This window comes from Lontra canadensis, unplaced genomic scaffold (genome assembly GCF_010015895.1).
Source record: "Lontra canadensis isolate GAN:19392208 unplaced genomic scaffold, GSC_riverotter_1.0 scaffold133, whole genome shotgun sequence".
In the NCBI taxonomy this organism is placed as follows: Eukaryota; Metazoa; Chordata; class Mammalia; order Carnivora; family Mustelidae; genus Lontra; species Lontra canadensis.
The window spans coordinates 2633623-2646766 of NW_022631127.1; the positions used below are offsets into that span (position 1 = coordinate 2633623).

At 49.4% G+C, this 13144-nt stretch overlaps 1 protein-coding gene across 4 annotated transcripts in view; it reads right to left on the reverse strand.

Moving 5' to 3' along the window:
* Positions 1-13144, reverse strand: part of CHCHD6 (coiled-coil-helix-coiled-coil-helix domain containing 6) — a 242656-nt gene that overhangs the window by 41560 nt on the left and 187952 nt on the right. For 3 of the 4 annotated variants that reach the window (XM_032842826.1, XM_032842824.1, XM_032842827.1), the window contains one exon: positions 4504-4574. The exons of the other annotated variant lie outside the window; for it this stretch is intronic. In XM_032842826.1, coding sequence (XP_032698717.1) covers positions 4504-4574 — 71 coding nt within the window. The remainder of the gene's footprint in view (positions 1-4503; positions 4575-13144) is intronic. 4 annotated transcript variants of the gene reach the window in all.

The window sequence follows — 13144 nt, forward strand, 5'->3', positions numbered from 1 at the left end:
TGGTGCATAAACAATGAATTCTGTTATACTGAAAAGAAATTTAAAAAAAGAATAAAAAAAAAAAAAGAATACACAGAGATAGGACCAAAAGCAAAAAAAAGAAAAAAAAAAAAAGACGCAACAGAAATAGACCCTCAGATGACCTCAAAATAGCTAATAGGTTCCAGAAAACAGATGGCAAAACCAGGATTTCAGCAGAGACTGGGAATCAAACAAACTACTGGAACTTCCAGAATTGACAAAAATGCAGTAATTGAAATTTAGAATTCAATAAATAGGTTTAAGAGAGACTTGAAACATTAAAAGGATTAGTGAAGTGAAAGGTCAATAGAGAAATTGCAGGACAGGATGAAGATTTTTTAAAAAGTGACAAAAAACAGAAAATGAGGCACAGAGACAAATGAGACACAGTAATACATGTAACTGAAATGCCAGAAAGGAGGAAAGACAAAATAGGGCAGAATTTTATTTGAAGAGATAATGGCTGAGAAATTTCTAAAACAAGAGGACATCAAACCCCAACACATGTACCCCAAACAGGAAAAAAGAAAGAAAATGGACTCCTAGCCACATGGCGGTCATATTGTTAGGAAAACCAAAGACAAAGAAAAGCTAAACATCAGACAGAGGGGAAAAAAAGGTAATTACCAAAAGGAGTAATAATAATATCAAGAGCTGACTTCTCCAGGGAAAAACAGATATCAAATCAGAATGTAAAGATACCTTCAAGGAGCTCAAAGAGAGGATTGCTACATTCTTCAAAACTGAAGATGAACTAGATTTCCAGACAATTAAAATAGAGAATTTATAATCAGCAAAGCCACACTAAAAGAAATACTATCGAAGTTCTTCAGTTAGAAGGAAAATGATCTCAGAAAGAAACCGTAAATCCGTATATCCGTAATGATACAGAAAATCTGAACCTGACTGACCAACTGAACCTAACTGACAAACACGGAATACTACACACACTGGCAGAACACACATTCTTTTCAAGTATACAGAAGGCTTAGCAAAACAGATCACATACAGGCTATAAAGCAAGGTCTCAAAATTTAGAGGATTTAGAGTATATCCTTCAACTACAGAATTAAACTGAAAATCAATTATGCAAAAAGTAACTAGAGGGGTGGGCTTGTTCAGTCAGTAGAGTGCGTGACTCTTGATCTTATATAATTATATAAATAACCCATGAAAAAAATCAGAATAAAAATTAGAAAAATTTTGAACTCAATTAATAATGAAAACACAATACATCGAAATGTTAAGGTGTAGCTAAGGCTGCGTTTATAGAGAATTCAATACCTTAAGTGCATACATTAGGAAAGAAAGAAGGTTGAAATGGTATTTTACTAATTTTAGGATAGGAGTGAAATCTCTAACACAGGTTACAAAGTTCTGTGTGGTCTGGCTTCTGCTGACTTCTTAGTCCTGATCTCTCATCCTTCATCCTTGTCTCTCTTCTCACTCATTCCTCTCCAGTCACACAGGCCTTTCAATTCCCTGAATATGTTAAATCACTTCCTGCCCCCAAGCCTTTGCACACGTGGAAACTTCTGTTTGAAGTGCTCTTTCCCCTTTCTTCCTCTGACCAAAGGCTCCTCATCCTGCAGGAATCTGTTTAAATGTCACTTCCTTGGAAAAGCCTTCTCAACCATCTAAGTCTGCATCAGGGTCCTCAGACATGTGCCTTTTAATTCAGACACTTTTTTTTCATGGCTCATTACTGTAATCAATCATTGTTTGGGCAATTGCTTCTGATGCAATTAATTTAAAAATATTGTTTGTCATTCTCCAAATGACAAGCTCCTTGCTGACAGGAACCAGAGCTGTCTTGTTTATCATTCTATCACCAGCACCTAGCATGGTGCCTGGCAAACAGTAGGTACTTTATACATGTATGTTAAATGAACAAATGAATACATGGACATCTAGTTAGCCACCTAAGTAAACACCCAGTTTACTCAAAGTTGTTAAAAGATGTTCACTGTCTTGGAAGAGAACTATTATTGCTGTCAGCAGTTAGCATTTACGATAAATTTACAATCACTTGTTAATCCAAGAAATCTCCCAATCAAGGATTCTGCTTTCCATCCCCAGTGTTTAAGTAAAATAATTTCTAACTCTGTACTGCTTCCTGTTTACTCTGTTTGGGGAAAAGCAATTTTTGTTGTTGTTGGTAAACTCAATTTATTTATTAAATCTGTGCCACACTATGCCAAGCTGGGTGTTACAAGAGTGATTCAAATGACTGCTATTATTAATAATGATCACAACACTACCACCAACTGTTGACATGTGAGGTCTACTTTCCGTGTGTTATCTCACTCAAAGCATTTAGAGGGGTATCAGCTCTGTTTTGTGCGTGAGGAAATCAGAGAGGTGAAGTGACCTGCCCAAGGTCGCAGGACTGGCCAGTGAGAGGCAGGGCCAGGCTGGATTCCAGGTCTACCTAACTCTAGAGCCTAGGCAGGCTCAGCACCATCCCGACGCCCATCTCACACTCAGAGGGGCCCTCGAGGGACAGCGACGATGCAGAGACACGTGGAGAAGAGCCGTGGCTCTGAAGCATTTAAGTGAAGCTTGACCCCAGCCTGGAGCGTAATCGGGCCAGGTGAGGGGCATCCCCACCACTCCAGCCTCAGTTCTTCATCTGTGAAATGCCCGTGGTAGGAAAGGAGAGGGTACAGTCTAAGTGCCTTGCAGAGCACCTCCATTTAGTCATATGCTTAGCATATAGTAGTAATTACAAGGGATGTTATAAACCTTTGAAAAAAACCTTTCGCTTCACTCAGATGAAGAAGACACTCATATGCCATCTCCCCTTTGCCTTCAGAAGACATGAGGATGAGAAAGGATGTGACCCCAAAGTCAAATGCACTAATCCAGGGGACCAGAAGGCCAGCAGTCTCCACCCTCAGGATGGTGGGCCACATGGTAGGTAACAAAATGGCAGGGATCACTGACAGTAAAGCTGCCTGCCTTTTCCCGAGTCTCTTCTTGGGGGGCGGGCTATTCCACGATCCAGGTAAAGAGAGAGAGGGGCTATGGATCTGACATCAATGGCCATTGGCAGCTCCAACGGAAGGGCCTGCACGAGGGGCTGCACTGTGGTTTTTTTCCATTTCCAGGGATCACATTATTGGGCTGGCTATCATCCCACAGCATCTGGGGTGTGACTGCTTCTCAACCTCTTCCTTTCACTGAGTATGATTCTGAGTGTTTCTCAGCTCTGGACGAACCAGCTGGGCCCTTGCCTGCGAGAGAAGCTGGAACATTCTATTCCTTGAGGTCTATGCAGCTCAGTGCATTTGATCACACCCAGAACCCTTGTGGGATCCCAACGGGCAGATGCAAGACCTTTCCATCTCCACCTGCTTACTGGGAAGTTCTTTCTCTGAGTCTGTTACTGCACTAGGACTTGAAATCTCAAGATACATGTTTTTCCCCAAAGCTGCTCTGTAGTCCATTCCAGCAGTACGGACCCCTAGCTTCAGCTGCCCCATGCTGCACCCCAGATTTGTACTGAGTCCATCTGTTCCCTCTGCCCTTCCTGGCTCCTTGCATGGTCTGTATCAGCAGCTGTATTTATAAGCACTTTTTCACCTCCTTGTCACCCAAACCTCCCTCTGATGATTCCTTCTTGTTGTGCCACATCTAAGCCCTCACCATTCTGCACTGTGACTGGTTTGCCTGGGGAGACACCCCGATTTATGCCTGGGAGGGAAGGGAAGACCCTTGGGGGATGAACAGGGCATTGGCCCAGTCCACAGGGACCACCTTCACACAAAGGACCCAGAGCACAAGGCCCAGCTCTCCCTTCCACAGCACCCTCTGCACACCGACCTGTGACATCCCCCTGAAGTGCACGCATAATGTGCACATGTGCACGCATAATGAACACACTGCAAGCACCTGCCACTCCTTAATGTTCTGGCTCTGAGGCCTCCCTCATAGTGCAGGAGCAGGACAGGCAGGGGACTGGATGCTGGCACTCAGCACTATGTGACCTTAGCCAGCCATCAGTGTCCCTGAGCCCCAGTCCTGCTGGGAGTAAAATGGGGGCTGCCCTGGGCATGTCAACATGTGAGAGGTACATGGCTCAGGGCCTGGCACACAGAGCTGCCCTCAGGAATAGGCTGCTCTGAAAACCACCTCCACAAATTGAGGTGGGGGGCAGCAGCTCCCCTTTCTTGACTCCCCGGGGAGCCTGATGGCTAGTCTGTGGCCCAGCCTGCAGAACATCAGGCCTGAAACAAGTCTACCAGTCTACCACAGCCCCCTTCCCACCACCAGGGAGCCAGGGAAGAGCTGAGTACTTATTTGGCCAATTACAGATGACCAATGGCTGCCTCATATCCAGGTGAGAGACCGAGGAACAGATGGTTGTCTGTGTTATTAGAGAAATTAGAAATTAGGCAGGTGGTGGCAGGTTTCAAACCATGTGTGGTGATTCTTACAAATACAGGCTAAGTTTACAAAAAATAATAAGCAAATTCTTACTTTATCGTGCCCTCCATTTTCGAAGCTGCCTCATGGAATTGCTGTGAAGACAGTTTATACATCTCGACATTCTACAAAGAGAAAAACAGAAGTGGTTACCAAAGATTGAAATTTCCCTCTGGCTCCCTCAGGGGAGCAACCATGCTTGCAGATACTAATTTCTTGACCAGCATCAAAGCAGATCAGTGATTGCGGCATAGCTCGGGTCTAGCTCCCACCCACCGTGGGCCAACCCTAGCTGCAGAATCTCAGGGTAGCAATGGCTGGACCGACACGTGGATCCTCTGGTTCGGGGGCCGGGAATACATTACCCTGAACAAGACCTGGCCTGTCACCTGATTTTGTAAATAAAGTTTCAGTGCAACACAGCCACACTCATGATTTGTTTAATCATTGTCAGTGGCTGCTTTTGTGCTACAATAGCAGAGGTGAATAGCTTAAACAGAGACTAAAATACTTACCATGTTTAAAGAAAAAAACATACTGAGACTTGATCTGGTCCAACCCCTGTTTTGTAGGTAGGTGAACTCTGCTGCCAGAGGTGAAGCAACTTGCCCAAAGCCACACAGCAGGCAGCTGTGCCAAGACCACAGCCCAGGTGTCTGATTCCCAGCTGGGTGCGTGCTTTGCTGCCTGCCAGGACCACCTTGTTCCCTGGCAAGGTGGCTCCCTGTCCAGAGCTACAGGGCAGGACCAAAGGCTGGTACCTATCTCCCTTCTGAGGTTACCTAGTAAGTGTGCACATCCAGACCACACCTGTGTAGAGGACAGCCTGGCCTTGCAGTAAGACAAAGCTGGGCTGAAGCCCTGGGGCCACCACAGTGTGACTGGGTAAGTTACTCCCCTACTTTATGCCTCAGTGGCCCAGAACCTAGCACTTTCCACTTGTTTCCAGAAGAGATCAATAAAAATGCACCGGCTCACCCGACCTGCCACCACACTCCTGGTGGGGCCCCTTGTGGCTCCCAGTGGATAGACTGATTTTTTTGCAGGAAGCAGTCTTCAGAATGAAACCCCAGAGGACAGCCCAAGATGGGCCAACAGTCAGACTTCCCTGGTGAGGGTGACAAGATAGCACAGGTGCCATGGGAAGCCTGCCTAGCCATGCAGACCTGGGCCAGACCGTTCTCAGAACCTATGTGTGTGTGGGAGGGTTGGTTGCCCCTCTTTTACAGATGAGTAAATGGAACCTTCCAGCTTCAGGGGCCTCCCACCAGCATGGGTCAGTCCCTGCAAGAAGTTTGAGAGGCAGTTAAAGGTACCCTGAAGTCACAGAGCCGCGCCCCTATGCTTGCCTTTCGGACTCTAAGCCTGGATCTCCCCACTCTACCATTCACAGAGACAGCCTGGCCCAAAAGGAACAATTTACTCCTTAGACAAAATGTTAAAGGTGACAGGTAACCAGACCTGAGCCATGCAGGGGAAGCACCTTACCCCCAGGGCACCCCACCATCCATCTATATTCTCTGTAACCTTCTCGGTTACCAAGACGGGGGTAGGAAGCACCTCTCCTAGAAACCTGCAGGGTATCAAAGGCAGAGTCTGGGTATGAACCTGGCCCTCATTCCCATCCTGGTATGTGCCTCAGGGAAGAGTCAAATGGGAGGGCCCACCAAAGGGGGTGTGTCTGAGGGAACATCTGCGGCCCAGACCAGCAGGAGCCTGGGTGCCAGAATACTGCATTGGGCTATGCTGGGGTGAGTCCCGTGTTAGGTCTCCCCCCACCCAAATGCTGAGGGAGCCTGGCAGGTCCTCACCTCTGAGCCCGGGAGATAGCCCCTGCCTCTCTACACCACCCATCAGGCACAGCAGATGGGAAATGGGAACACTCCCAGCACACATCGGGCGTGAAATACACAGGGGTTCTCTTCCCCTGCTCCTCAGCCACAATCGCTCTGGCTCCTACAGGTCTGTGTTGACTCCAAGCTGCCCCATGTTTCCTCTCTAGAGTCCTGATGTTCCAGCCAAGAGATTATGATTTTGCCTCAACCAGTCTGATATTCGACCAACGTGGAATGTCCTAGGCATGGGCATAAGGACACAGACATGAATCGGCTTGGCTTCTCCTCCCACTCCATGCAGATGCTCTTCTGTGATATCCTTGATGGGGATCATTTGCAGTCAGTCTGACCTTTCCATCCATGGGCCCTCACAGAAGACGGCATGTCCCTCAGGCCCACCTTTCCATTTTTCTTGGGCATATGCGTTCTGTGTTCTTTAGTGAGTCACTTACTTCTGGCAGCTTATTTCCTCATGGTAAGACAGGGCTCCCACTCCCTTGCAGGATGGCTGAGAGACAGAGTTGAGTGGTGGCAGGCTCATGGTGCCCACCTGGCCCACTGCAGCCACAGGTCATGGCACCACTGGACTTTCTGAGGGGGGCCGGGCCTTACTAAGCTCCTCCATCCGCCCCCGCGCTGTTCTCTTTGCCACAAGACAGTCTCTCAGCTCAGTCTCTCTTTGGAGACGTGTCAGGTCACTGTCTTCTAGGCCTGTGGCCTGTGGTCTGTCAATGTCCCTTCCCAAGGTGGGCTGCTGGGACCCCCAGCACCTTCGTGCCGCCTCTGCATCTCCATGTGAATGCGGCTCGGCCAGGACAAGCTCAGCAAGCAGCTGAGTTGCCTCCCAGCTCAGACTGAACGTGTGGTCAGCGAGATTTGTCACAGGAAGTGCCCACAGGCCAAGAAGTGGTTGTGATTATCCTGCTGCAGCTTCCTCTATTGTCTCTCAGAATGACTCAGAGGAATTCCCCTTCCTGTTGTGCTCGCCCTCCCCGCTGAGTCTGCCATGTCATCTGCCTGAACAGACCCTGGGACCACGCCCCACAGAGAGTTCCCTGTGCGGCTCCCCTGGTCCATGGAGGTCCTGGTCTGTGCCTTGGGGATGCCGAGCCCACTGCTTGTGCCCACCAGGCCTTCCTGAGGGTGCTAGAGTCCACTCAGACCCTCTGCCTGGAGGAGTAGGGCATTCTACAGACCCTTGGGCCGGACCACCACTGTGGGCTTCTCTAAGGATGGGGGCCACCCATGCTCATACGGAGAACCTGCTGGGTGCTGGGGATTCTAAGATGAGCATGCCTGACCCCGCCCCCAGCCTCACAGGGCTTCCAGCCAACACAATGTCACAATTACAATGGGATGCTCAGCCAACTGTCCCACTGAATAGTATTTCACGTTAGGTTCCATGATGACAAGCAATGTTGAAAGGCACATCATGGCATCTTTAACTTTGGGCACGAGTGGGCATAGCCAAAAGGTACATTCTAGAAGTCAAACTCTTGGGTCAAAGGGTACTCGCACTTTTAAAAAATGGAGTCTTACATGATGAGCATAAATGAGCCAATAATGAGAAGAAGAGGGAAGGACAGCACATGTTAGATGTTGTAGTCTTACCAGAAGTAAGGGAAGGGGCCAGAGACAAAGATAGCTTGGGACCTGGGGATCCCAAATGTAGGCCAGAAGGCGGGTTTTACTTTTTATGTGAGGGAGTGGCAGGGGAGATGTGTGTTTCAGAGAACATTCTGGCAGCTGTGTGGACCATGGAGTGTGGTACCAGCAGAGCGCCTGGAATCGCCTGCAGCATTGTCCCAAAGGGCCTGGGGAGGCCTGGGCGCTGTGCCTGCCTGGAGTCCCATCACCCATTTAAAGGTCGCAGGGAGATGGCTCCAAATGCACTGTACTGAATGCCCACACGTCAACCAGCACCCAGTGATCGTCAACTATTATCCTCCCCATTACACTCTTCAGATTCCCGATCTTAGAGTCTTGTCCTCCCTCCACCCTATAAACAGCTGCCCCTCCTCCTCCTCCAGCTGCTCCGTAAGCACATCTGAAACCAGAAGACCTGATCTCCATTAATTAAATCTGCCATTAAAAATTAAATAACGTGAGTAAGAAGGTGCGAGTGTTATCTCTATGGGTTTCAAAAGTCACAGTGTTTCTTCAATTACTTCCCAGGCAGTTTTCATATTTCATACTGTCTGATTTCTCCAAGGGCCTGGATTTGCGAGATCAAAAGAGAGTGTGATGGTGAGGGGGAGGCACAGGGAGAAGGCTCAGAAGGGGACGACAAGGAAACATGTCACAGGCCATAGAAGCGGTCCGCTACCACCACTGTGGAGCCATGAGGGACCAGAGCGGGGCAGGGTGTGGGAGGGGGGGAGCCTGCGCTAACCTGCTAGCTGGGCAGTGGAATGAGCTGTTGACGTCCTAGAAGAGAAGACAACAGAGGTCAGTGTGAGGGCCTGCAGAGAGTGGCTCTTGGGCCTGAAAGCCCTTCCAGGGGTCATGAAGACCCGCACCTGAGCAACAAGGATCCATAAGTTGCCTACTGTGTCTGTGGGCCTCTGCTGGGTGTCCTGGGAGACACTCTACGCGGTATTTCCGCTGGGGAGGGAAGGCTGAACCAAGGTCTAAGGACCATCCTGGGAACAAGTGAGGCAACTGGAGGGGCAAGGATGGGTATGGGCCCTGGAGTCAGAATGCAGCCCCTACGGTGTGTACACTATGGGCCAGTGTCCAGACCTCTGTCTCTGCCTCTTTAGCCTCTCGTCTGTAAAATGAGAACAATAATGGAGCCCCCTTCATACGGTTGTGTGGGAACTGGTATAGATGCCAATGAGATAAGGCATATAAAATGCTTAGAACCGTGCCTAGCACAGAGTAAACACTCAATAAATGTTTTGAGAACTTAAGGGGCAAATGCATATTAACCAACAAATATATTTGGAAGAGATCTGAGAATAGTAAAAGTAAGAGAGGTTTGCTTGAGGATGTAAATTCCACAAAGGGAGGGGTTTTCCCCTGTACTGCTCACTGATCTGTGCCCAGAGCCTCCAACCATGTCTGGTGCATAGTAGGCCCTCAATCAGAAGTAGAGTGAACAGAAGTAGAGATAAGTACCATTAGAAAAGATTTAAAAACACAAGTGGGGTGTGGTCGTTTGTGTTGTCCATCAAGAAAGTTTGCCCTCCACCTGGGTGGCTCAGTGGGTTAAGCTGCTGCCTTCGGCTCAGGTCATGATCTCAGGGTCCTGGGATCGAGTCCCGCATTGGGCTCTCTGCTCAGCGGGGAGCCTGCTTCCCTCTCTCTCTCTCTCTGCCTGCCTCTCCGTCTGCTTGTGAGCTCTCTCTGTCAAATAAATAAATAAAACCTTTTTAAAAAAAAAAAAAAAAAAAGAAAGTTTGCCCTCTTCCCCTGTGGGCACCGAGGAGGGCGCCACACAATCGAATGGGGACATGTCGCTCAGAAGGCTGGACAGGATCACTGAGGCCAGGCGCCAGAGCAGGGACTTCCAAACAGCCTGGTCCCTCTGTGCCCAGAGCAGGGCTTCAAGGGGGGAACGCCCACCCCTCTGCCACATGAAGACACGATGCTCAGAGAGGCAGTGGATCTGACCCTTGGGGCCAGAGCCTCAAGGGAAAGAAGCAGGACTTGAACCCAGGCCCATCAGCCTCCTACTCAGTGCCATGGCCTTCCCTTTGTGCCCAACTGTCCCCCAGGGAGAAACTTAACAAGGCAAAGGCCATGCAAACAGCACTCCAAGCTAATGTAGAAAAATGCGAAGTATGGGATCCCGGCTGTCCAGTGCAGGGGGAGATTGCCAGCAAAATCAAAATCACTGCAGGCTGTGGAAGGGCCCAGAGGTGAGGGCTCAAAAAATCCCAGAATCCCAGAGTGAGGACAGGAGAGCCCCAAGCCAAGTGCTGGGGACGTGGCTGAGGGCCGGTCATCCCGGGAGCTGTGGAACTCACCGGCCTAATTACCAAAAGCTTCTCAAAGCTCACAGGAACGTTACATTTTAAGGGGAGTGAAAAAAAATTAACGTATTTGGGATTTAAAGGATCTCTGACTTGAAAATAATAAAAAACACAAAGAAGAAATGCACGTAAGCCTTTTGTAGAGTCAAATAATCAACATAAAAATTTCTAAATCTCAGGACATGTGATCAGAAACACAGTTGGCAAAGAATGGAAATTCAGTTTTGTGAAATGGCTTAACAGCTGGTTCCTGGCTATTTAGGAAGTCACACAACTATACCTTTGTCTCTTTCCCTCCTCCTGGGTACCTACCAGCTCCTACTCTGCGGTCATGTGGAGAAATGACCTCTCTTTCCAGACTTGCTCTGGCACTTACTGTAGATGGGGGTTCACAGACAATAATCTTTCCCTCCATTGCTTGAACTCAGCAATGTCCATCTGGGATCCTTCAGAGCTAGCGCTCCTTCCTTCCATGGTCTCCTCACCCCCACACCCACCACCTGAACTGTCACAGCCATCTATGGTCAGGCTATACCCAAAACCTCCCCCACCCCCACCCAGGACAGCACTCTCTAGGATCTTCCCTGTACCCCCACAACGGCCCTACCTGGGATTCCCCATATTCCTCCTTGTACCCTGCAAGACAGCCCTACCTGGTACCTTCTATTCCCCAGAAGGGCCACAAACCTAGGGCTCCAACTTCATCTGAACCTTCCACACAATTTGTAATTCTCCACAAACAGCTTTCCTGACCTTAACTTGGTACCCACCCCGAACTCCTACTGTGGGTATTCGACTGTGTTTCAACTTCAGAGACCAGTGAGGCTGCCACTGGGCACCAACAGGCACGTCTCCCCCAGGACCAGACATGCCTCTGTCTCTGTGCATGACCCTTTGCTCCCAGAGGCGAGCCTACCATCCCTTCAGGCTGCTGGGTTCCAGGGTCCGCAGGGGCATGTGAAGATGACTCCTTCTCCCTGAGCCTGTCACTTCCTGGTCCCGTGGGGTGCTCTGAGGGTACAGTGAACAATGGGTACAAACTTGCCCAGTGTGTCAGTGTTCACCTGTTTCTTCCATACATTCAACCGGTATTTACTGAGTGCCTACTGTTCGCCAAGCCTTGCTGTACAATCAAAGGGCACAGCAGTGAACGTGAGAAATGAAGTCCTTGCCTTCACAGAGCTAACAGTCTGGATATGGAAAGACAAGAAAACAATTCTACTCAGAAGTGTCATAAAGGGACGTAGCAGGTGAAGGGAATGAAGAGTGATAAGGGGGGTGGGGGCTATTTTAAAGTTGAGCCAGGCCTCTCTGCCAGGGTGCCTTGGGCTAGATGTGAAGAGGGAAATAAGATTCAGGGAAGGTCCTAAGATGGGACTACAGACGCACTTGGCATGTTCTTGGGAAAGCAAGGGGAGTGTGGTTGGAAAATGTTCAAGAGAAGAACAGATGTAGGGAAAGGACAGGTTGGCAGGGAGCCACCGGGGGGGTTGATCAGGGGATAATATGATCTGATTTCCACGCTGGAAGGATCAGCGGCTGTCATGTTACAAAGAGAGAGTGGAAGGACTGCCCCAAGGGAGCCGGTGGGTCCTTTCCTGAGGGCGGGACAAACACGACCCCACACCAGTGGTAGAGTCAGCCCTGTGGAGTCCAGGAGACAATCTGTGGGGCATCCGGTAGGCTGCTGGGGTGTGAGCGAGGGGCGCAGGGCAGTGGCTGGAGCCTAAACAAGGACTCCCGTAGCTTTGCTACAGAGCCTGCACAGTAAGTCTTAGCTGAGCACTGAGATCCCTCTTGTCCCTCAGCAGAATGGGGTCCCGTCGGTCATAGGATCCCACTCTCAGTTCCTCTTTCCTTCTGTCAGGCACTGTGTTCCTCCTCTTGTGCTTTCTCATTAAGTCCACCCCCTACATTTGCTGCAATGACCCCCATCACCTTAACTACACTTCTCAGCTTAAAACTTTCCATGCCCCTCCCCGTCTGCAGAGTGGCCTCTGACTCTCCCTTTGATATGGCCCTCTGTAATGAACAACCTTTGCACTGGCCCTGGTGGGCTCTGCCCTTCAACCTGAGACAACTCGCTATCTTCCAAGCCTCCATCATGCTCTCTGTATTGTTTCTTCTCCCAACTCTTCCCTGGCCTCCTGAGAAACTCTGATTTGTGCTTTGAGACACAACAACGTCCCGTGTGCTGGGGAGTGTCATTCCTCTCCCACCTCCCAAGCAAAACTGATGTTTCCCTTCTCGGTGCTCTGTACCATGCTTTTCAGCAGCATTTCCCATAGCGTGTGGCAATCCTCTGCTAATACGCCTGTTTCCCCAGTTCGGACTGGGAACCGCATGAGCCTAGGGTCAGCTTTTTTACTTTATTGATCCATACTTGAAGAATGAACAAAGGTCTTGTTATTCAGCTCACTCTGGACCTTGCAGGTCTCTGGACTCTGCCTGCTGCCTCAGCTCTGCCCTCATCACCTCTGGCCTAAAGTAGCCAATGACTTTCTACCGGCTGGGCCTCCAATCCTGGAGATCTGCCCTCCTCGCGGCTGTAGGAACAGTTCTGAAGCAACACCCCGTCATGTCGTGCGTGCCCTACTGTGTCCTTCCCCTCTGCCACCAGGGCACCCCCATCCTGCCCTTCCAGGTACCCCTCATTCCCTGGACATCTCCACATCTCCTTTCCTAACACACATGGCTGGCTGCTGTCTGAACCTTGCAAAGATGTAAACTGCTAATTAGTGTTGTGACAGTGGCTTTAGGTGAGACCTTCCGAGAAATATTTGCATTTGTGAAAAGTCAGAGAAAAAAGATCCCTCTCTGTCACTTTCTGCTGTGCCAGAATGAAGGTCAGAGCTGGGTTTCCTGGACCACGCCCCTTCTCTT